General features: G+C 39.7%; 1 protein-coding gene across 5 annotated transcripts in view; it reads left to right on the top strand.

The window, feature by feature from the left end:
• piezo1 (piezo-type mechanosensitive ion channel component 1) overlaps positions 1-20,809 on the top strand; it is a 273,692-nt gene extending 252,883 nt beyond the window's left edge. For all 5 annotated transcript variants that reach the window (XM_059993071.1, XM_059993069.1, XM_059993072.1 and 2 more), the window contains 13 exons: positions 677-878; positions 3,433-3,541; positions 4,681-4,828; positions 5,748-5,962; positions 6,708-6,866; positions 8,234-8,381; positions 9,584-9,772; positions 10,812-10,904; positions 12,158-12,330; positions 12,936-13,058; positions 16,127-16,206; positions 18,007-18,211; positions 19,541-20,809. In XM_059993071.1, coding sequence (XP_059849054.1) covers positions 677-878; positions 3,433-3,541; positions 4,681-4,828; positions 5,748-5,962; positions 6,708-6,866; positions 8,234-8,381; positions 9,584-9,772; positions 10,812-10,904; positions 12,158-12,330; positions 12,936-13,058; positions 16,127-16,206; positions 18,007-18,211; positions 19,541-19,790 — 2,094 coding nt within the window. In that variant the 3' untranslated portion in view covers positions 19,791-20,809. The remainder of the gene's footprint in view (positions 1-676; positions 879-3,432; positions 3,542-4,680; positions 4,829-5,747; positions 5,963-6,707; positions 6,867-8,233; positions 8,382-9,583; positions 9,773-10,811; positions 10,905-12,157; positions 12,331-12,935; positions 13,059-16,126; positions 16,207-18,006; positions 18,212-19,540) is intronic.
• Positions 20,810-22,265: the final 1,456 nt, after the last annotated feature.

The following is a 22,265-nucleotide window of genomic DNA, read 5'->3' as shown; positions in this document are numbered from 1 at the left end:
GAACCCCTGCTAATAGTTTTCATTGAGTCCTCTGCCAGTAATAGACATTTCAAAAATTGAAATACTCTTGAGTTAGGAGTGTCCAGCAGGTGCCTATATCTTACCAGTTTTGTACAAATACACTCTTGGGAGTTAATGCTGGATGTGCTTTGGCATCTTTCTCCAACTTTAAGCCAAACCACATATACAAGTTCAAGAATATTTACAGCATTTCATCAAAGAAAGTGAAAATGAATTGTTGAGACATGGTGTCACAGTTGACCTGATCTGTGCTGTCTGCCTGCAACTGAACGTAGTAGTAATCATGCTGGAGTGGGGGTCCGGGGCCAAGAACTGGGGGTGCCCTGTCCTGGGTTGGAGGCCTGTCTGTTGGTGTGAGTGGTGGCTGGGGGAAGGAAAGGGGCTTGTTTTGCTGTTATTGTTCTGCTGAACATTGTGGATGTGTTATATTAGGGCTGGAATGTGTGGCAACACTTGCGTATCTTTGGCTGTGTTGGTGTTAGTGCAAACAACACAGTACAGTGTATATTTCAATGTACATGTGATAAACACCGTAAATAAATCAGAATCTGAATGTAGACTACTTTACATTGCTAATATGCATTACCTTAAGAAAAGCATTGATTTCTCTACCACCTGTAAACGTGGCGCTTCTCTACAACTTTCTCATATCTAGCGACATGGACTATGGGATGATGAGGAGGATCAAAAGAAAAAGGATAATGTGAAAGAAAAGGTAGCCCTGCAAAAGTCACAAGCTGAAACCTCCAATGATGAAGCTGCAGCTGCAGATGCAGACGACCAAATTTCAGTTTTGGAACCACAGCCGAAAGTAAAGAAGACCAGATTCCATGTCAGGAGGAGAAGGCAAACTGATGGTAAGAGTAACACTGCATAATAAAAAAAACTGGGCTCACTGTTTAGTGATGTTTTGAATTCTAGGATACATATCTGAGCTAATTCAGTAATAGTGTGAAGCATTTTAAAAGAGTAAACATCACATATGTTACACAGCATACTTATTCCCTGAAGTCCTCGGAATTCTGTAAATCTAGATGCATCACTAGCTTTAGTCTTGATACTTTGATGTTTGGTTTTTTCTTTCTTATTATTGTTGGGATTCAACACATCGCTTCACAATACCTGAGTGCTTTGAGACAGTCATAATATCTCATGATGCTTGTTTCAAAACCCAAACAAAAGTGGTTTAATTGATGATACCAATTGCATGATTTTACTTTCATCTCTGGCTACGATCTCGTATTGGTACTAATTATTGGACTGGAATACACAGTTTACTGTGTACACTTTTGAAGTCCATTAGAGGCACGTTCTCAGTGACAGAATGTTCCTTTCTGTATAGAACAGGGGTTATGGCGTGGTTTCCTACCATTAGCCGAGGGCTCTGTGGACCCCAGCTTGGGCACCCCTGACCTAGAGGCACCAGGACTTTAGGATAGCGTTTTAACCCAAAGTGTTATCCCAACAGATGGTGTTCGAGTTGTTCCGTTCCTCCAGCAGATTGTTACTTTTAGGAGAGGTTAAAAGCATATAATTCTTGTCACATTGATGCTACTTGAAAGTGAGCAAGGATTGCATATTTCCCTGATTGCTATTGTGTTCTTGTCTGTAACCAAGAAATATTTCTCTGTGGTGCTTATGGCTGTTGAATAACTAATCTCTAACTATTGCTTTTTATTACACTCTTAGACAAGATTCCAGTTTTACTCTACAACCAGATTTAATGTTGAATGCTGAGGTTCACAATATTTTACCAGTTAATTATATACCTCTTAATAAGCCAACACATTCTACGGTTTACAATAAGACCCTTTGTGATTAAATCAATTTATTCATTGAGGACAAGCTTGACAATAGTTGGATGGGTTGAAATTGCTTTTCTCAGTGTAAATAGAAATTTTAAAGAAACCTGTATAAGTGCGGAAAGATGGCAGAGATCTCAGGGGTTTTGGATGTCCCAGTGCATGATTAGAAAACGTCTTGTAAGCAGACATGGGGAGTAATTCAGAAAGACAAGTGAGTTGTTGTTTATTACTAGGAATTGAATTTTAAAACATAGAGGTGTGCTTCAGTTTTAGAAACTTTTCTTTGGACCACTTCTGGACATCATTAGTGTATGGCTTTAGTCTCCTTATTAAGTAAAGATGTAAATGTGTTGGAGGTAACACCCCCCCCAGCCACTTTACTTTCAATCATTACCAACAGGTTCTTCCAAGTTCTCTAGGTACCTGAACCAATGTAGAATCTCTCACATCAGTCTCACTGTTTAGACCCCAAGTTAACTATTATCATATCAACTTCAGTGTCCCTATATGGCGTGACTTTAACTCCAGGTCCAGGCCTTGACAACAATCTCTCCCACTAATAGTCACCTATCACCCCTTAACCTGACTTATCTCAGCCATCAGTCTTTACCACATATTCACCTTTGCTGTCTACTTGATTACAGACCAACCCCACCTGGGGCCCTGTTTGGGCTTATAAACACAGACAATCCAACCAGCTACTCAAGTTCAAGCTTAATTGTCATTCAACCATACATGAATGCAGAGGCAAGCAAAGTAGCGTTACTACGAGGCCAGGGTGCAAATCATACACAGCACAAGACATACATGGCACATACAAGACTACAGTGTAGTCCAAGTCCCTGAGTCCAATAACGTTGCAGCAGTCTGTGTTGAACACAATACATCTTGTCTTCTGCCGAGTGAACACTAGAGGACAGCACCGTGCCACACCGCTTCCCGTACTCAATGGAGCACCTGGACTCCGACGCCTCTCTCCTGGACGGCTGCAAGCAGGCTTGAGGCCTAATTCTCGCAATGTCCGAGGCCACGCAGCTCTCCCACCATTTGCCAATAAACCAGTGAATCAGACTTGCAGCATTCCACATTAACAATGTCCAACAGAGTCTTTGCACTTCCAAGAAATGTGAATAAAACAACCTCCTGCACACGCCCACCCTGACGTTTCTCTGACACAGGCAGCGGTAAGATCTGCACAAAGTCCAGCTCCTTCAGTTTCTCTGCAAATGAGCAACTCACCCTGCAGTACTTTAAGTTCTTCATGTCCAGCATGGTCTTATGATCATAAAAAAATACGTTTAAACAAGACAATAACTTGCTGGTCCCATAGAAGCCGCTGTCTCTGAGCACGCCACAGTTTTACTGGAAGATTTTGTTTATTTATGATCTGTTTGCAATAATGGTTTGCAACTTTCATTTTAAACTGCACTGTGTTGCCGGTCGGTAATAACAGCGCATATGGTGAAACTATCTTAAAAAATGCTATAGTTGGTTCCTGTAGTATAAATTTATTAGATGGGATCATGAAATTACAATTCACAATGAGTTAACTTGTAAGTTGTAGTTGAAATAATATGATTAATAGATTGAAAAATTATTCTTATAGTGAAGGAAAATTTATCTCGAAAGCCTAAGAAGAAACATACCAAAAAGGAAAAGACAAGCAAGAAACTAATTAACTTTTGGATAAAGATGAAGAATCTTCTCTACAAAGTGTAAGTGAACCCAGGATGTGCTTTGTTGCCAATAGACTTAACAAGGTCCACATACAGTTAATAGTGTGGGAATGAAATAGTTTTTAGGTGAATAAGTTTATAATTAAACCAACAGTACCTTTTTAAAAAATTTAAATATAATTAATTTACTGCATTTTTTTTGTATTTGGATTAAATTCTGTGTGGAACAAAGCTGGATGGTCAGATGGATTAAAGATTGTCTATGTTATCCAGGATTGGTGCAAGTAAATTACAGATTGTGGTACAGCCCCTAGTTACCTGTACAAGTTTGGGCAGCGTACTTTATTACCTTTTGAGCATTGGTCTGGCTGTGTCCTGAATGTACTCAGAGTCCCATGTTCGAGAGCACATAAAGTGCAGGAAAATTCCGCATAGCTGCTGCGTTCACATCCTACCTGCTTTATATGACGATGAATTTTAGCAGCTGGAGCTGGGTATTGGGGATCAGCAATGGATCTAGCTGCATTCTGAATGTACTTTTGCACTCGTGGCCTTTTGTGCATTCTACTGCAGTCATTGTGGAGCTGGTCCTTGAGTCTGCTTGGAATGTATTCATAGACACCGATTATTAACAGACGATGTGAACCAACTTGAAAAGACCAAACTTACTGCAAGAGATTAAGCAAGTTCTCTTTATCCTACGTCAGCTTGTTAGAGTGCAGGAAAGGAATAATTGAAGTAAATAGAATTCATTGTCTGCCATTTGAAAACTTTATACGCAAATGTATTTGTTTGAAAGGATTTCTGGTAAACAGGAACTCAATGGTAAAATGGTCTCTCGCTTTCTGGAGAGTGGTCTTGGCCCGAAACATTGACTCTTCACTCATTTCCATAGATGCTGACTTGCTGAGTTCCTCCAGCATTTTGTGTATGTTGCCTAGTTTTCTGATTACTGCCTTTCCTAATGGGAGCACGCCATCTATCTGTGGCTGCCTTCATCTGGAATGACACCAACATAACTTGTTATTCCCATGCAGTTATGTTTGAATGCAGCCAGCTCTGTTTATTTGTATAACTGTGACTATTCCAAACCACCGTCTTCTAGCCAAACTCTTCACCTCGGTTTGCCTGTTTGCTTCACTGCTATAATGAGAGGCTCTATTTTCATGTGTTCACAGGGTGCAGAGCATTTGCAGACCTCTGAACAACTATTTCTGCAGCATTCTCCATACAAAGTACCGCGCAGCAACCGATGTATACGCACTCATGTTTTTGGCTGACGTGATAGATTTTGTGATTATCATCTTTGGGTTCTGGGCATTTGGGGTAAGTTTCTGGCATTTTGAGTATTAGCAGACGCATTGATATTTTTTAAGATGCCAAAGGAGCAGAATTAGGCCATTTGGCCCTTTGAGTCTGCTCCGCCATTTGATCGTGGCTGATCTACTTCCCTTCCAACCTAATGTTCCTGCACTTTCCCTGTAACCTTTCATGCTCTGACTCATCAAGAATCTATTCTCTCCCATCTCCTTCTCTTCTGCTTTAGCTCATCACACGATCATTACTCAGGTTTGAACCTCAGCCGCAAGTGTCACGTATGAGTTGACAATCAGGAGCTTGACTGTGTCTGTACTGATGCAGCCTGTTCAGTGCAAATCTGGAATCCTTGCAAGTGCTTTCTTGTCCTGTCCTTCGTCACTCTTTGGTCCCGCAGATCCAATCCAGGCTGAGCTCCATGTGCAAAATAGCACTTCCATTCATTCATTCATTGATCAGTTGATTATTATTGAAGATAGTTGACGTTAATAATGTTTGGAATGAGTAACAAGTTTTCATTGTGATTTTCATTTCCATATTACCAAGAATACAACTATTTGATTTATTAATTTTAACAATTTATATCCCTACATTTTACTTTTAATTCAATATAAATTTACAAAATGCTTCTTAAATGGCTTTTCCAATCTAACAATAATGGTATCTAGGGTTAGCCCTGTCAGATGTATTAAATGGGCTTTTCATTGCCCCTTTCCCCGGGTATTCTAGCCACCGTCCGACGAGTGTCTGTCAAACACAGGTGCTGGGAATTAGATCAGTGCCTAGAGTTCCCTGACGCATCTTTTTAGTTTTGAGCTGCCTGCATTAGCTCTAGGTTTAGTTATGTACCAAATCGATAGCGGTACTCTGCAAGCAAGCACTTTATGATTATTTTTCTACACTAAAGTCACTTCTTTTGCCTAAACAGAAACACTCAGCAGCTGCAGATATTGCATCGACACTGTCTGATGACCAAGTTCCTGAAGCTTTCCTGGTTATGGTGCTAATTCAGTTCTCCACTATGGTGATAGATCGTGCGTTATACTTGCGCAAAACTTTACTGGGAAAGCTAATTTTCCAGATAATCCTCGTGTTGGGAATACACATATGGATGTTCTTCATATTACCAGCAGTCACTGAGCGGTACGTAAATAGAATATTTGGCAGAGATAGAAATGGGAAAGATTGAGTTTAATTTGTTTTGATGTACACACTAACAGAAAACTCTGGAAATACCCAGCAGGTCAGTCTGCATCTGAGGGAAGAGAACCAGAGCGAAAAGCCTTCCCCATTCTGACAAATGGTCTTCGAGCTGACATATTAACTTTGTTTCTCTTTCTACAGATGTGGCCTAACTTGAAGAATGTTTTTACCAATTTTTGCCTTTTGGATGTCCAGCTCCTATAGCAATATTTTTTTGATTTTCAATTTGTTTTGATGCATGTGTGAGACACAGCACTTCTATGTTACTGATACAGAAACTATACCCATGGTTTGATGAGCTAAATCCCATTTTTCTATCCAAGTTCTCAAAATTTATGCTTGTGAAAAGTGCCAATCAGAAACTTGCTTAACAAAAGATAAATTACGTCCATTATCATTTTGCAGGTTGAGTGCACAGCTTCGTATTACAATGGCTTTTGTAAATGAGAAACCATTGCCTGAAAATGTGGGAAATTAAAATGAAAGGTGGTCTGTTGTGTAAATTATTGAGTACTTAGGTGGCAACAGATTACTAATGTAGCATTTTCTTAAAGTGTTTAAAGTCAAATTGTGGCAGAAATCTTGAGGCACATTTTAATTCAACAGTGTGTAAACCATTAGCTCATTTAATCATTTAGAGGTATAATACCTTATGGTTATTTTTATGGATGTCTTCTCCAAACAGAATGTTTAATCAGAATACAGTGGCACAACTGTGGTACTTTGTGAAATGCATCTACTTCGCTTTATCGGCTTACCAGATCCGTTGTGGCTACCCAACGCGCATTCTTGGTAACTTCCTCACCAAGAAGTACAACCATGTCAATCTTTTTCTCTTCCAAGGGTGAGTCATAAAAAGCTGGGCTGTAGCTCTTAAAATTATTGTTGGAGTTGCTTTAAAATGTTTAACCCTTTGCAGACCTTTGCACATAATAAAATAGTCACCACAGATTAAATGAATTGTTGGATTAAGGTATAGAACTGTATTTTTCTTGTAGCTTAACTTTTCTATGCATGCTTATAATCATGATCTGATTATAATTCAGTATCTGTGCAATTGTTCAGTAATTGTAGTGTAGCTGATTCTGTATATTTCTAGAAGCTTCTGCAGCAAATGTTGTGCCACTTGAATCTGGATATTTTATAAATTAGTTGTTATAAGACCGTAAGATACAGGATCAGAATTAGGCCATTTGATCCATTGAGTCTGCTCCGACATTTCATCATGGCTGATCTAATTTTCCTCTCAGCCCCAATCTCTTGCCTTCTTCCCGTATCCCTTCATGACCTGACCAATCAAGAATCTATCAACCTCTGCCTTAAATATACATAAAGACTTGGCCTCCACAGCCGCTTGTGGCAACAGATTCCACAGATTCATCCATCTCTTGCTAAAGAAATTCTTCCTCATCTCCATTCTATTGTGAGGCTTTGTCCACTGGTCTTAGACTCACCCACCATAGGAAACATCCTCTCCACATCCACTCTATCAAGGCCTTTCACCATTCGATAGGTTTCAATGAGGTCACAACTCATTCTTCTGAATTCCAGTGAGTACAGGAACAGAACCATCAACACTCTTCATATAACAAGCTGTTTAATCCTGCAATTATTTTCATGAGCTTTCTTTGAACCCTCTCCAGTTTCAGCACATCCTTTCTCAGATAAGGGGCCCAAAACTGCTCGCAATACTCCCAGTGAGGCCTCACCGGTGCTTTATAAAGCCTCAACTTTGATTTTATATTCTAGTCCTCTTGAAATGAATGCTAACATTGCATTTGCCTTCTTCACCACAAACTCAACCTGAAAATTAACCTGCAGGGAATCCTGCGCAAGGACTCCCAAGTCCCTTTGCATTTCAGATTTTTGTGTTTTCTCTCCAGTTCAAAAATAGTCAACCATTTCATTTCTTCTACTAAAGTGCATGACCATACACTTCCCAACATTGTTTTTCATAAATCAAAGGGATGCGTTGCTATCTCCAGTCTGAATATGAGACTACCACAACTTCTTGTCCTTTGTCTTTTCTTCGTTCTGGTGACACATAATAACATATAACAACCAAGCTTTATGCCTCAATCTTGACTCCCAAAGAATCTCAGGATCAAAGTGACCAGGTTGTGTCTTTGTGATATTTCCGAGGATTAGTTTGTATTATGTGTTTATACAATTGATATTCTCAACCTTCAGGATGACCTTTTGTTTTTGTAGATTCCGCCTTGTGCCATTTCTGGTGGAGCTTCGTGCTGTGATGGACTGGGTTTGTACAGACACCACCCTTTCGCTCTCGAGCTGGATGTGTGTTGAGGACATCTATGCCAACATATTTATAATCAAGTGCAGCCGTGAGACAGAAAAGGTACATGGTCCATCTTCGTCTGACAGCCATGAATTCCGAGGTATTAAGTATGGCAGCTGATTTTAGGGGCGTGTAATGAGGCGTAGGAGAAGGACACATGGTGCTCCCAGCCTGCATTGTCAATCAACAAGGTTATAGCTGATGCTGTAACTTTGCATGGCAGTGAAACCCCCAATAACCTTTCACATGCTTACTTGTCATGAATCTATTAACTCCGGACTTAGAGTAGTCAAAGAGTACTTGCATTGAGATCAAGTAGTTCACCTCATTTTTGCCTTAAATGGGTTTTAAACACTGACCTCCAATTCGAGTTTCTCTCACAAAAGGCAACAAACTTCCCACATCCACCCTCTGAAGGCCAGACCCCTCCATCAAGTCGCTTGTCACTTTTCTGAATTCCAGTCGTAAAAGCCTAGACAGTCCAAGCTTTCCTAATGCTGATGGCCCATTCCATGTCTGTGGAACGCGGTGCCACAGACAGCTGCAGAGGCCAAGGCTGTGCGTATACTTAACTGGCTATTATTCTATTATGGATTTATTGAGTATGTCACTCGAAGATGAATCTCAGGGTTGTAAATGGTGATATATATGTACCTTGATAATACTTTGAATTTTGACTATACCCCTTCTTTAACCCTTCCATCCCAAGTCCTTGTCCAAACTTCTCCTAAATGTTCCAATCAAACCCACATCCACCACTTCTGCTGGCAGCTTATTCCACACTCACATCACCCTCTGAGTCAAGAAGTTCCCCCTCAGTTTCCCTTAAATATTTCACCTTTCACCCTTAAACTATGACCTCTAGTTCTAGTCTCACCCAACTTCAGTGGAAAAAGCCTGCTTGCATTTACCGTATTTATACTCTTAATGATTTTGTATACCTCTATCAGATCTCTCCTCATTCTCCTACGCTCAGGGGAATAAAGTCCTAACCTATTCAACCTTTCTCTATAACTCCAATCCTCAGTTCCCAGCAATATCTTTGTAAGCTTTCTCTGTAGCAACATTTTTGACAACTGCTTGCTTTCCAAGTTCAGTGTGACAACTGGCCCCATTATTATCATCCTTCCTGTTTGACAAAAAGCTGTTTTTCTGACAGAAGTAGTGAAAATATTCAATTTGAATGGGAATAAAACCAACTGCAATATTTTCAGCGCATGTTAGCTTATGAAATGGTGTATCAAACACTGTATTTTTTGTAGCGCTATCCACAGCCTAAGGGACAGAAGAAAAAGAAGATTGTCAAGTATGGAATGGGAGGTCTCATCATCCTTTTCCTCATCTGTATCATCTGGTTTCCCCTTCTATTCATGTCTCTGGTCAGATCAGTGGTCGGTGTGGTGAATCATCCAGTGGATGTGACAGTAACAATTAAACTTGGTGGCTATCAGGTAATTAGCTATAGATGTCTATTTTCAGCACTGAAGAAAACTTGTTTGCAGATTGTTTTCAGGGAATTGTTACCGGGAATGTCCAAACACAAAAGATAAGAGGCAATTGACCTAACATGATTCATTAAATTAGTCTCCATCCTATAGCCTTTTGGAAAATCATAGCTCCTTTACTCACTGACTTATAATTTTCCTCCATAACCTCAAGAATCCTGTTAGGAAAATAGTTTGCTCTCATTAGGCATTAGTACATGGTGTCCTGGAAAAGACTAAATCCATGGGTTTTTCTTGTTAGCTGGCTTGCCTGCTATTGTTGCAACAATGTAAAAAGACAATCTCCTGTGTCAAGTATGATGGTCACCTGAGGGGTTGACTTAATGGAGGATACCTGAGTGTGACTTAGTTTAACGCGGGGAGTCTGATGCACAGGCAGCCACCACGTGGACCTTGACAAATCGGAGTCAGGGTCCAGTGGCATGGACCACTGGGGACGCTACCTCCATTTTCACTGCCATTGTGATATGGCATCATTTTCTGCCAACTCCCACATTGAGGTTGTGGATGGATCACCCTTTGTCTGATACCTCCCCCTTGAACTTACCACCACGGGTGACCCTACCAGGAGCTAAACTCCAGATGGCATTGCCTTCAGGATCTCAGGAACTCTCAAGCCTCTCCACCATAACAAGGTGATGATCCTTGGAGAAGGAAGCTACATCATCAGCAAGCCATTTTCCCCTCTTCACTCCCTCCTTGGTGAACTCTTGAGTACACACAGATGGCTGTGCCCAGCAAAATAAATTGTTTCATTATACAGCTAATGTTCGGGTTATTGGGCCTAACGTATCTCCTGCAATAAATCAGCATGCAGCAAATTTGGCCAATCACTGATTTACCGTGAAATTCAGTCCCTGTTGCTGTGGGCATGGATTAAATTACATGGATTGAAATAAAACCATGGTGCTTAATATTAAACTTGTATTGCTGATAAAATGTATTTAATTAATATAACACACATTTCTTTATGTTATACCTGCAGCCTCTGTTTACAATGAGTGCTCAACAACATTCACTCAAGCCATTCAGCCAAAAGGAATATAATGACCTCTGTTCAATGTTTGAACGTAATCCAGTAAGTTACCAAGCAATATTGTTTAATGTTACGTATCTACAGAGGGTATACAGCAAGTATAACATTTCTAAGCCATTTCCTTTCATCAGCAGCAACAAAAAAAGCACTAAAGGCCTAAAATTCTGACTTTTTGCGAGTCTTGTAGAAAGCTTCAGGTGAGATCTTCTCATCAGACTCTATACTTTGAAGTTGGATAAACTAAAATACCCACTTCTCTATTCTAAGTTGGTGATCCTATTAAAATGAATGGTGCCATGCTACATATACCAGCCCCATTTGATGGAAAATTGAGAACTGAATGCAAAAGAAGCTTGCCTCTGAATAGCACAAGTCAGAAATAAACGGGGAGTACGATGCTCATGGATGTGACCTTCCCCTCTGCTGCTGGCCTTAGCACTCAAAGAAGTTGCTTTTGTATCCAGCTCTCAATTTTCCACACACACTACAGCCCCACTGCTGTGACCAGTTGGTGGGAGGAGAGTGGTTAATTTGGAGATACGGTGCAGTAAGGCCCTTCTGGCCCAGTAGCAACCCACCTACTTAACACTAGTCTAATCACAGGACAATTTCCAATGACTAAGTAACCTGCTTATCAGTACATCTTTGAACTGTGGGAGGAAACCCACCAGGTTCACAGTGAGAACATACAGACTCCTTAAAGACGGCGGCAGAATCGAACTCCAAGCTCCGAATCGTCTCTTTATTGGTAAGAACCCCAATCCCAGCTTCTTCCATAAAGGGCAAAACTATATGCTGGTGGGAGCAAAGTATGTCTGTATGAGGATGGGGAAGGTGTATGAACTCAATGTGAATGGGAGGAAAGGAAAGGGAATGGTGCCTCAGTGAATGGACTGAGAAGGACCCCTACTGAAACAATGCCATAATCTGTGGTAGCAAAAGACGTTATCCGTTTCTTTTTGAGAAATCCCCCACATCCTGAGAAACAAGCATAGGACTTTCTATTGCAATATGAGGTCTAACAATTCTGAATGCAGCTGCTCCTTCACACACAAACATGAGAGAACAGTACTTTTGGCTGTCTCTGACATGTCAGTCTCCTTGCATGTAAGCTTTTACTATCAGGGTATTTGACTTAACCTGAATGTCTTGGCTGTTAGTGTTTATTTTTGCATTTTGCGGATGTACGTATAATCCTTAACAAGTAGCTTATCCAGTGAACTTATCAGCTTAGTGGTTTGGCAGCAATATAATTCCTGACATCTGAATGTCTTCTCTCCTCTCTGCTCCTGAAGACTGCTATGCAGTTTATTACACTCTATAGTTATGAGGATGTCATGACGGCACATATTGAGGGAAGTTCGGGGTCACTGTGGAGTGTTAGTCCACCTAGTCGCCAGGCAATCATCGCTGAGCTCAACAGCAACGATTCAGTGATGACGCTTCGCCTGATGTGGACATTTCAGAGGTAAGACCGTCAGCCTTCAGCCCAGTCATCCTCTGACCTCCACCCTTCCAGGCAAACCATGTTCGCCATTCCCACTTGGACCTTTCTTGCAGACATGCTCACCCATTCCCTGCCACTAACCTTGCTCACTGATACCCAATATTAGGTTCCAGTCCTTGGCCAGTGCACGTCAGCCATCTGCCTCCCCTGAACTGCATTCCCAGGCCACATCTGCATCAGCAAGTGTACCATGTCTGTTCAGTCCATTGTGCGTCAGATTCAGAGGAATCAACCCTGCAGTGTGTTTGTGTGACATAATGGAGGTCCTTCACACACCACCTCCACACACACAACAATCCCACAACCATGACCAGCTGGTGGGAGGAGAGTGCTTAATAGGACCAGTGGGGAAAATTGGGTAGAAGATGGAACAAGCTTCAGCAAAAGAAATAATGCAGTTAAACTATGCTTGTAATGATATTAAAGATATTTAAAGTGTTTAAAATTAAACAGAATAATGAGTACTTAGCTGAACTTTATTATTTATAAAATATATAGTAATCTATAATTGTATAACAGTGTATTTAACTTATATTATTAAGAACATTTGGTACTGTTGCTTCCAGAGACCTAACTCTAGGTGGAGTACATGAACAAGCCTCAGAAAAGCACACCATCGACCTAGAACCAGAAAATCCTGTGCGAGAACAACTGGCAGGTCTTCTCCTGGGAACTCGAAAGGAGTCAGTGTATGTATTTATTTATTTTTCTAATTTGAACACTGCTGGTCCTGCGGTGACCTTGGATGTGAACTTATTTTAATGGTGGCCCATTTGAGAGTAATTGGAGTCCCCACATTCTTGACCATGGAGGAGGCTAATTGGAGGGATATGAAAGGGCAGGACCCAAAAGTTTATTGGTGCATAATGTTGCTATTAGGAATAAATAACTCATGTCCTTTTGCAAGTATTTATAACTTAGGGGAGTACGTGAATAATCTGATACTTTTCTAAGGATCTTTTCTCTGTAGCAGATTTACAATCCACCAAATAAGAAATTTCTCCTCGTTGTCATGTAAAACAACCATCCATCGTGGTAAAGTTACCCTTCTTCATTCCAAGATCACTAGTGAGAAGAAATATCCTGTTTTACCCACTCCAGAATCTGTAATAGGTTGCCGCTGTTGTTTGAAATTCCAGTGCTTGAGGGCTGGACCTTCACAGTGTCTCACAGGACAAAGCCTGCTTCCCTGGAATCACTCTACTTATATCTCTAACACAAATTACTGCTGTAATGTAAAGCAGGATTATAGAGCTCAATGTGTCATTTCTATTTTATTAATACTTTTGAAATGTTACTTTGATCATTGGGAAATAGTGATGTCTGACTCTTTAGAACTGTTGGTTTAGCCTCACTAATGTCATAGAACAGCATATCAGAAAAACAAGATCTTTGGCCCCTCGTGCCTGTCCTGACCATAACAACAATTCAAACTAATCCCGTCTGCTTGCATGTGATCTATATCTCTCTCCTCCCTTTGCCTGTTCATATGCCCATCTAAATGTATCTTAAACATCACTATATCATCTGTTTCTACTGAGTTTTGCAAGCACCTGCCACTCTATATTTTTAAAAAACTTGCCTCATAAATTTTAGAAATCTCTCTTTTACCTTAGTCCTTTCCACCCTGGGAGAAAAAGATTCTGACTATCTACCCTATCTATACCTGTCAGAATTAAATTTACTTCCATCAGGTTACTCCTGAGCCTTTAACACTCCAGAGAAGAAAATCCAAAAATTTCCAACCTCTCCTTGAAGCCAAGTCAGACAATATCCTGGTGAATAATTTCTGCATCTTCTCCAAAGCCTCCACATCCTTCCAATAATATCAGTTTTATTATCACCAGCATGTGACGTGGAATTTGTTAACTTAGCTGCAGCAGTTCAATGCAGTACATAATCTAGCAGAGAGAGAAAAAAAAATAATAAATAAAATAAAACACAATAATAAGTAAGCAAGTAAATCAATTATGTATATTGAATAGATTTTTTTAAATGTGCAAAAACAGAAATACTGTATATTTTTTTAAAAAGTGAGGTAGTGTTTATGGGTTCAATGTCCATTTAGGAATCAGATGGCAGAAAGGAAGAAGCTGTTCCTGAATCGCTGAGTGTGTGCCTTCAGGCTTCTGTACCTCCTACCCAATGGTAACAGTGAGAAAAAGACATGCCCTGGGTGCTGGAGGTCCTTAATGGATGCTGCCTTTCTGAGACACCGCTCCCTAAAGATGTCCTGGGTACTTGGTAGGCTATTGTCCAAGATGGAGCTGACTAGATTTACAACCTTCTGCAGCTTCTTTCGGTCCTGTGCAGTAGCCCCTCCATACCAGACAGTAATGCAGCCTGTCAGAATGCTCTCCACGGTACAACTACAGAAGTTTTTGAGTGTATTTGTTGACATACCAAATGTGGCCTGACTGGTGCTTTTATATTCTTTTCCCCTTGAAATAAATGCCAACATTGCATTTGCCTTCCTTACCATAGACTCAACCTGTGAATTAACCTTCTGGGAGTCTTGTACAAGGACTCCCAAGTCTCTCTGCACCTCTGATGTTTGAACCTTCTCCCCAGTTAGATAATGGTCCTCACTATTGTTCCTTTTTTCAAAATGCATTATCATACATTTCCCAACTCTGTATTCCATCTGCCACTTTTTTCCCCTTCTTCCTGATGCATTTAAGTCCTTTCAGTTTGCCTAGCACATTTTCCTCTATAATAGCAATGACACTCACTCCTGCTCCCTGACACTCATGGACCTCTGACATTCTACGAGTGTCTTCCACAGTGAAGACTGAAGCAAAGTACTTATTAAGTTCATCTGCCATTACTTTGTCCCCCATTACTACCTCACCAGCATCATTCTCCAGTGGTCCAGTATCAACTCTCAGTTCCCTTTTATTCTTTATATAACTGAAATAATTTACAATATTCTGCTTTATATTATCAGCTAGTTTGACTTTACATTTCATCTTTTCCCTTCTTATAGCTTTTTAGTTGTCTTTTGTTGGATTTTTAAAAAGTCCCAATCATCCAACTTCCCACTCACTTTTGCTACATTATATGCCCTTTCCTTGGTTTTTATTCAGTCTTTAAGTTCCCTTGTCAGCCACGCTCGCCTAGTCCTGCCACTTATGAACTTCTTCTGTGGGATATACCTATTCTGCACCTTGTGAACTATTCCCAGAAACTTCCGCCAACTCTACTCTGTTGTCATCCCATCCACCTGGTCAAGTTCGTCTCTCATTCTTCTGCAATTCCCTTGTGATACTGATACATGTGACACCCTCTCAAATTGCAGTATGAATTCAATCATAATTCAACCACGGTCTTATTGAATGATGCTGCAGCTTCTGAGTGCCTCAGAGTGAGCTGGCTTTCTCTTTCCTCTGTTCCAAAGAAGAGTAGAAAATGCTGAATATGGTCAAGGACTGGAAACTAAAGTAAAAGATTTAAATGACCCTGACCAAATATTTTTGCTGCTGAAATGTCTTGTATGTGGAAGATAGTTTGCATATTAATTCTAATAGCTTAAAACAAAGATTGGCATGTGATGGTTGATTGTGTATTAGTTGTGAGGCAATTTTACAGAGTAAATGTAACTTTACTCCTCTAGGTTTAGTGAATGGGCTTCATGATGTTCACATCCTGAATTTCCTGTGAACTTGTCACTCAGCATTACTCCCCATTAGAGGTGCTACACCACAGACTTGCCTGTATACAACAAACAGACTGTTAACCGGATGCTGCTTTGTTACAGACTGATTCCACACATGTTGCCAAAGTATATTCGAGCTCCAAATGGACCTGATGCCAAACCTGTTGAACAGATGTATCCAGGTAAAGTCACTTTTTAAAAATCTAGGTGGAAATTTCACCCAGTTTTAAAATGACAATTGAAAATATTTACTGACATAATCCTCTGCTGTAAATAAACTAAACTTGTATATTAATGGGAGGCCTCAGCTTTTCTTTGGTATAATGTGGTCACATGAACACTCCTTCAACAATATCTTGAATCAGCTTATAGTTAAGATTCATTAAAAGATTAAAATAAATTCAGGGGAAAGCTGTTACTTTTCTAGAACTAAAGATGAACATATTCTATAACCTCCCTCCCCTCCCCCCACCTTCTTAATCTGACTTCTCATCTTTTTTTCCCCAGTCCTGAAGAAGGGTCTCAATGTGAAACATCAACTGTTCATTCTTTTCCATAGATGCTGCCTGGCCTGCTGAGTTCCTCCAGCATTTTGTGTGTGTTGCTTGGATTTCCAGCATCTGTAGATTTTCTCTTGTTTGATATTCTATAACCTTTCCTTTTTTATCTTATTCCTAAGTCATTTTGTGTGTTTGGTTTCATGAATGTCAAAATTCAATTCAATTAAATTCAAGTTTAGTTGTCATTTAACCATATATGAAACAGACAAATGAGGCAGTGTTACTGTGGGACCAAGTGCCAAAGACACATTATCAACAGTTACACACAAGGTCACAATCATGAAATGTGAGTCTTGAAGCCCACCTCCCTCTCCCCCACCCCCTGCCATGCCATGGCTTGATGCATACAAGTCAACAAACACATTACAGAATATCAGTAAAATTACAATGCAGAATATGCATGTAGATATATAGTGCAGAACCCCAGTCACTGATATCATCTCCCAACCGGCCCCAGCGCTGGCCAGGCAACACTGTGGCTTTGAGGCCCGGCTCTTGCCCCGACTCCCGCCAGACGAATCTGCGGCTTTGAGGCCCAGTCCCTTGTATATTCAAGCACGTATAGAATATTGGTAAAAACACAATCAGACAAATATATATGGATATAGCCAGGACCCCTCAGTCAATTTGAAATCTTCGGTTGCCACAACTGCGCAATGCCACCCCAGGACAAGTGCAATGCATCACCTCCAGCAGCTGAAAAGCAAGTGACCCCACAGCTTGAAGCCCCAGTCCATTGAGAGCCACTAAAAAATCTGCAGGTGGCCACAACGGTGCTCGTCTTCTGTCAAGCAAAACCCTGGGAGGGCAGCTCTGACTCTGGACTGGACTGGACATGGTGTCACACAGCCCCTGGTGAAGTGCAACGGCTTTGTCCCCTCGCTCCGAGTGGCTGCAAACAATCTACACCATGGCTTCAGGCCTAATCCTCACTACGACCAAGAACAAGGTCCACCCCTGCTTGCATCCAGAAAGTCAGTGAATGGATCTCGCAGCGTGCCAGATGAACAATGTCCAAAGGGGTCTTGCAATCACAAGAAAAGCAACCGAGACAGCCACTCATGTGACCAAGACAATAAAATGCATGGTTAAAGCTTTATCTTAAACAAACACTGTAGTCATTAAGAAATCCTAGGTGTGTGAAGCAGGAGAATTCTGATTCAAAGAAGAACTGTAGCTGAGTTCACCCTATGACTTTGCAACTAGACGTGTAAATTGATTGTACTGCTGTGCGACTGAGCAATGTATCAGTGTATAAAAGTGATAAAACTTTCAATGACGGTGCCAGTAACTCCATGTGGAGTTCTGTCCTTTGAGATACAGGTATATGTATATTGACAAGAAAAATCGCAATTGGCCCGTTAAACCTAATGATTCTTTTTCTTCTAAACTAATTCATGAACAACTTTTCACTATTGACAGAGGATGAAAATAGCTATCTGAATGTGACCATGGAATTGCAAAGACACATTGGTAAGAATGCAAACGATTCCGATGGTATCTTGGAGTGGTGGGTGATACGGACCAAAACGGAGAAGTGTAAACAAAGCGAGTGTAATGAACTGCAGATGGTCATCTTTAGTGACAAAGTCAGCCCACCGAGCCTCGGTTTCCTCGCTGGACATGGGTAAGCTTCCTCTATAAATATAACATCATCTTTTGTCATTTTCATTATCTTGCAAAGCTCTAATAAAACATTCTACACTGTAATGAATGCAGTGGCAATGAAAATTAATAAATATGAATTTAGTTAATTTGATTAAAGTCATATCTCAACATTTACTTAAGCAAGTTAGTAAAAATGGGTTAAGCTCAAAGATGGATTTAGTGCTATTAATCTATTACGTGGCTGTTTAATCCTTCTGTTTCCTTGGGCATTGAAGGCACGTGCTTGATTCAGATATGTATTTTATAAATATTTCCTGATCAGTAGCACATTGATACAACTGTACCTAAGCCTCTACTCTTCTGTCTCATTGAGTGGCTTCATTAACGTCTTCAATCAAAGGAACCTACAACTTACAGAACGGTAGAATTACCAGTGATAACTTCCACCTTCATCCACCCGATATGTAAATTAATTGATAAACAATCTTCACTTGTTTTAGCGAATAGTAAAATTTTTATTCAATAACATTATTAAGTACTTAATAAGTTTTAAAAATCTTACTTCTGACGTTCCACATCACCTAAGCCAATGAAATAATTGGTGTAGTTGAGGGAAGGGTCCTTCAGATCCCTCTTGAGTTCTGCTGTTAAATGTGCTCCTTTCTGGAGGGTAGCTGGAACACACCAGCACCTCACAAAAGGAATCCTGACTATCATATGTGGGGCAGCACAACTACAGGTGAATAACGTTTTTTAAGATTCAAGATTGTTTGCCATTGTTCAGTACACATTATAAAGGAAAATGAAATGATTGTTACTCCAAGTCCAATGCAGCATAAAAAGCACTACTAAGTAAAAAAGCATAATAAAAAAGAACAAAAAATATAATAAATAACATGATTGAAATCTGCAGGTATGAGAGACTGCCTGTATACTTGCTTTGTAGAAAGCTTATGGTTCTGTAAAACTTTCCCAGTGTGACCTGGCTTTAAAGAAATGAAATAACAGGTCTTGTATTGAATGAGAGTCAATCTAATGTTGAATCACAATCAAGAGAAAATCTGCAGATGCTGGAAATCAAAGTATTACACACAAAATGCTGGAGGAACTCAGCAGGCCAGGCAGTATATGTGGAAAGGAGTAAACAGTCAACATTTCAGGCCAAGATCCTTCATCAGGACTGATAAAGGCCCGAAACGGAGACAGTTTACTCTTTTCCATAGATGCATGCTGGGGTCCTCCAGCATTTTATGTGTATTACCTCAACATAATGTTGATCATATTTCCAAATGGAGAGTCTTGCTGAATTGGATTGTTTTGCCTTACCTGGATTTTCCTTTTTTCCCAGAATAATGGGTCTTTACATCTCAATCGTGCTGGTTGTTGGGAAGTTCGTGCGAGGCTTCTTCAGTGAAATCTCCTATTCCATTATGTTTGAGGAGCTGCCTTGTGTGGATCGTATCTTAAAACTCTGCCATGATATTTTCCTTGTGAGAGAGAATGGAGAATTGGAAGTGGAAGAAGAGCTCTATGCCAAGCTGATCTTCTTGTACAGATCACCAGAAACAATGATTAAGTGGACTAGAGAGAAGGATTAACAACACTTTTTCTTCGTATTTCTTTCTTTCTGCTTTTGTCCCTATTTTATCCTCCTCTTCTGGAACTCTCACTCCTCTCTACTGAGCCGAGATGAACATGCACATCCTGTTCGATTACAAATTTACCTCAGATGGTCACAAACCTCTTATGCTGCCTTTAGTCGCTGTTTATTTCTGGAGAAGGGATTTTCCTTCACTGGTGTTAGTACAATGAACTTAATGCCCTAGAACACAAACACTATCCAAGCAGTTGTACTTAAGCCCTGAAATGAATCAGTGGCAATGTTATATTGCTTAAGACTGCATATTGAATAGAGGAGAAACTAGGCTGTCTTCTTGCTATCTTTGGTCTGAGTTTTTGTTTTATTAAATGCTCATTTTGACTAGCTGTGTAGTTTGGGTCAGAGTGACAGGACAGGTTGTTTATCCAGTGCAACTGGGAGAGCGAAACCTATTGTTGCTCTCATGGGGCTTGAAGGCACTTGAGGAAGACTGACAATGCAGTTGTACTTCATGATAAACAAAGTTTCAAGTTGTTCACAGTCCTGCAAACAAACCTCAAGGAAGTTGAGACTTCAGGTGTTATTGACACATTTTTATATTTTTTTAAAAAGAATATTTTTGGGAAAATATGCTTGCCAGAAGATCATTTGTTCAAAAATATGATTGACGTCATGAAACACTGTAGATGTAGATAAGGAGTCCCAAAGGAACTCTCATTAAAATTTTATATGGTGAGAACAATCAGCGGAAGGGTGTCAGATTAAATGTAGGAAGTCAGATTGCTTCAGATTATGACTTTATCAGTATGATACTGCAACATCATAGTTGTATCAAAAGACCATGTTCTTCTATATCTTGTTTATTCTGCATATTTCAAACTGATGAATTTATGGCCCAGTGTCTTTTTCCAAAAGTGCCTTTGATTCTCTCTCTAATCTGGCTGCAATAAAATTACTATTTTGGAATAACTTTAATGTTCAATAGGGCTTTTGTGCAAAAAAAACCCAGTAATAAAACTCTTAAAGTATTGTTGCAGTTGATGTAATTACAAAATATCCATACATTATATATATATTATATAAATGAAAAATATTTGTAAGGAATATTGATACTCTGTTTCTAAATTAAAGAAGTAATTTGAATGACTATGATTGTGTATTTTCCTAATTGTGGAAAGAAAATTGGTTTCTTGCCTGGGCCAGCCCAACAACTGGCACATGAGCTAACGTAACTTTAATCGCCTTGCGTTTAAAGTTTAATGGCATTATCCTTGTTATTGGATGAGGGAATAACAAATTTTAAAATCAAAGCATCTCCAATCTGATTTGAGATGTTCTCTTGCTTCGTTCTAGTGTTCTTTGTTAAATCTAAATCTGACAGACTGCAATATGCTCAGCTAAAATCACATTATCATCATTATTACGAAATTCAGTAACGCAGAAATGTTCAGGCAAAATTCTAAATTATTGGGGGAGGCAAATATCCTACTTAAAGCACTTAATCAGAGCTTAATATTTTATTCACAGGAATTTGCAGCTCAGTTACTGAGTTTAACCATTTCCTCTGGAGATCTCCCTCTCCTTGCTTTGAAGAAATTGCCTGAAATTTAAAAGTATTTAAGAAACCAAAGGCTGTAAATGTTCCATGGACTTTGGTGACCTGGATTAAACTGCAGGAGATGGAAGTTCAGTGTGCAATTGAATAGTTTATTCTTAAGATAAACCATGGCTTATTGCTCCTCTTAGTGATTTGATTAATATAATTATAATTAAAATCTATAACTTTTTAAATATAAATATGTATATCATTTATTCTGTTTTGAAATTTTTGTTACTTGTAATCTATTCAGTTTCATTTGTGTCTATTATTATAAACTTACTTTGTACCAAGGATGATCAAATCTTGAAGTATTAAACAATAGTGCAGGAAAATAATGTAATGCCTTCAGTTTCAGAATGAGACAGATCCTGCAAGGGACATGATTTATAAATGTAACAAAGGTAGCATTATTTCACACCTTATTATGCTCATCCTAAGTTAATTGTCACAACTCACATTTTTTTCTTTGCCATTTAATTTTTGTAGACTTTTTTTTAGGCTGAAGCTTGCAGAATTCAAATGAACAGGTAACCAAGGCACCTTATCCTTTCTTTTTAATTGTAATTGTCACCTTTTCAATTGAAATGAATTAAATTCTGTTGCTTGGACTGGGAGCTCATTGTGTGAATAAAGGCAGAGACTCCGAAATCACAACTGGGTTATGCACAGCAGATTGCAGGGGCTTCAGAGTATGGGCTTTGGTGAGTAGCAACAGGGAGCATCTTACCTTCTCATGCGCATAAGTAAAGGTTACAGCACATGGTAGTGGATGCATCCAAACGTTAGGTACTTTGTAACTCTGAGGCTACGTCCACACTACGCCAGATAAATCCGTAACCGAAGCCTTTTCTCTTCGTTTTTACCCTCTGTCCA

Source organism: Hypanus sabinus, chromosome 17 (assembly GCF_030144855.1).
Source record: "Hypanus sabinus isolate sHypSab1 chromosome 17, sHypSab1.hap1, whole genome shotgun sequence".
Taxonomy (NCBI): Eukaryota; Metazoa; Chordata; class Chondrichthyes; order Myliobatiformes; family Dasyatidae; genus Hypanus; species Hypanus sabinus.
This window is presented reverse-complemented; position numbering and strand designations above follow the sequence as displayed.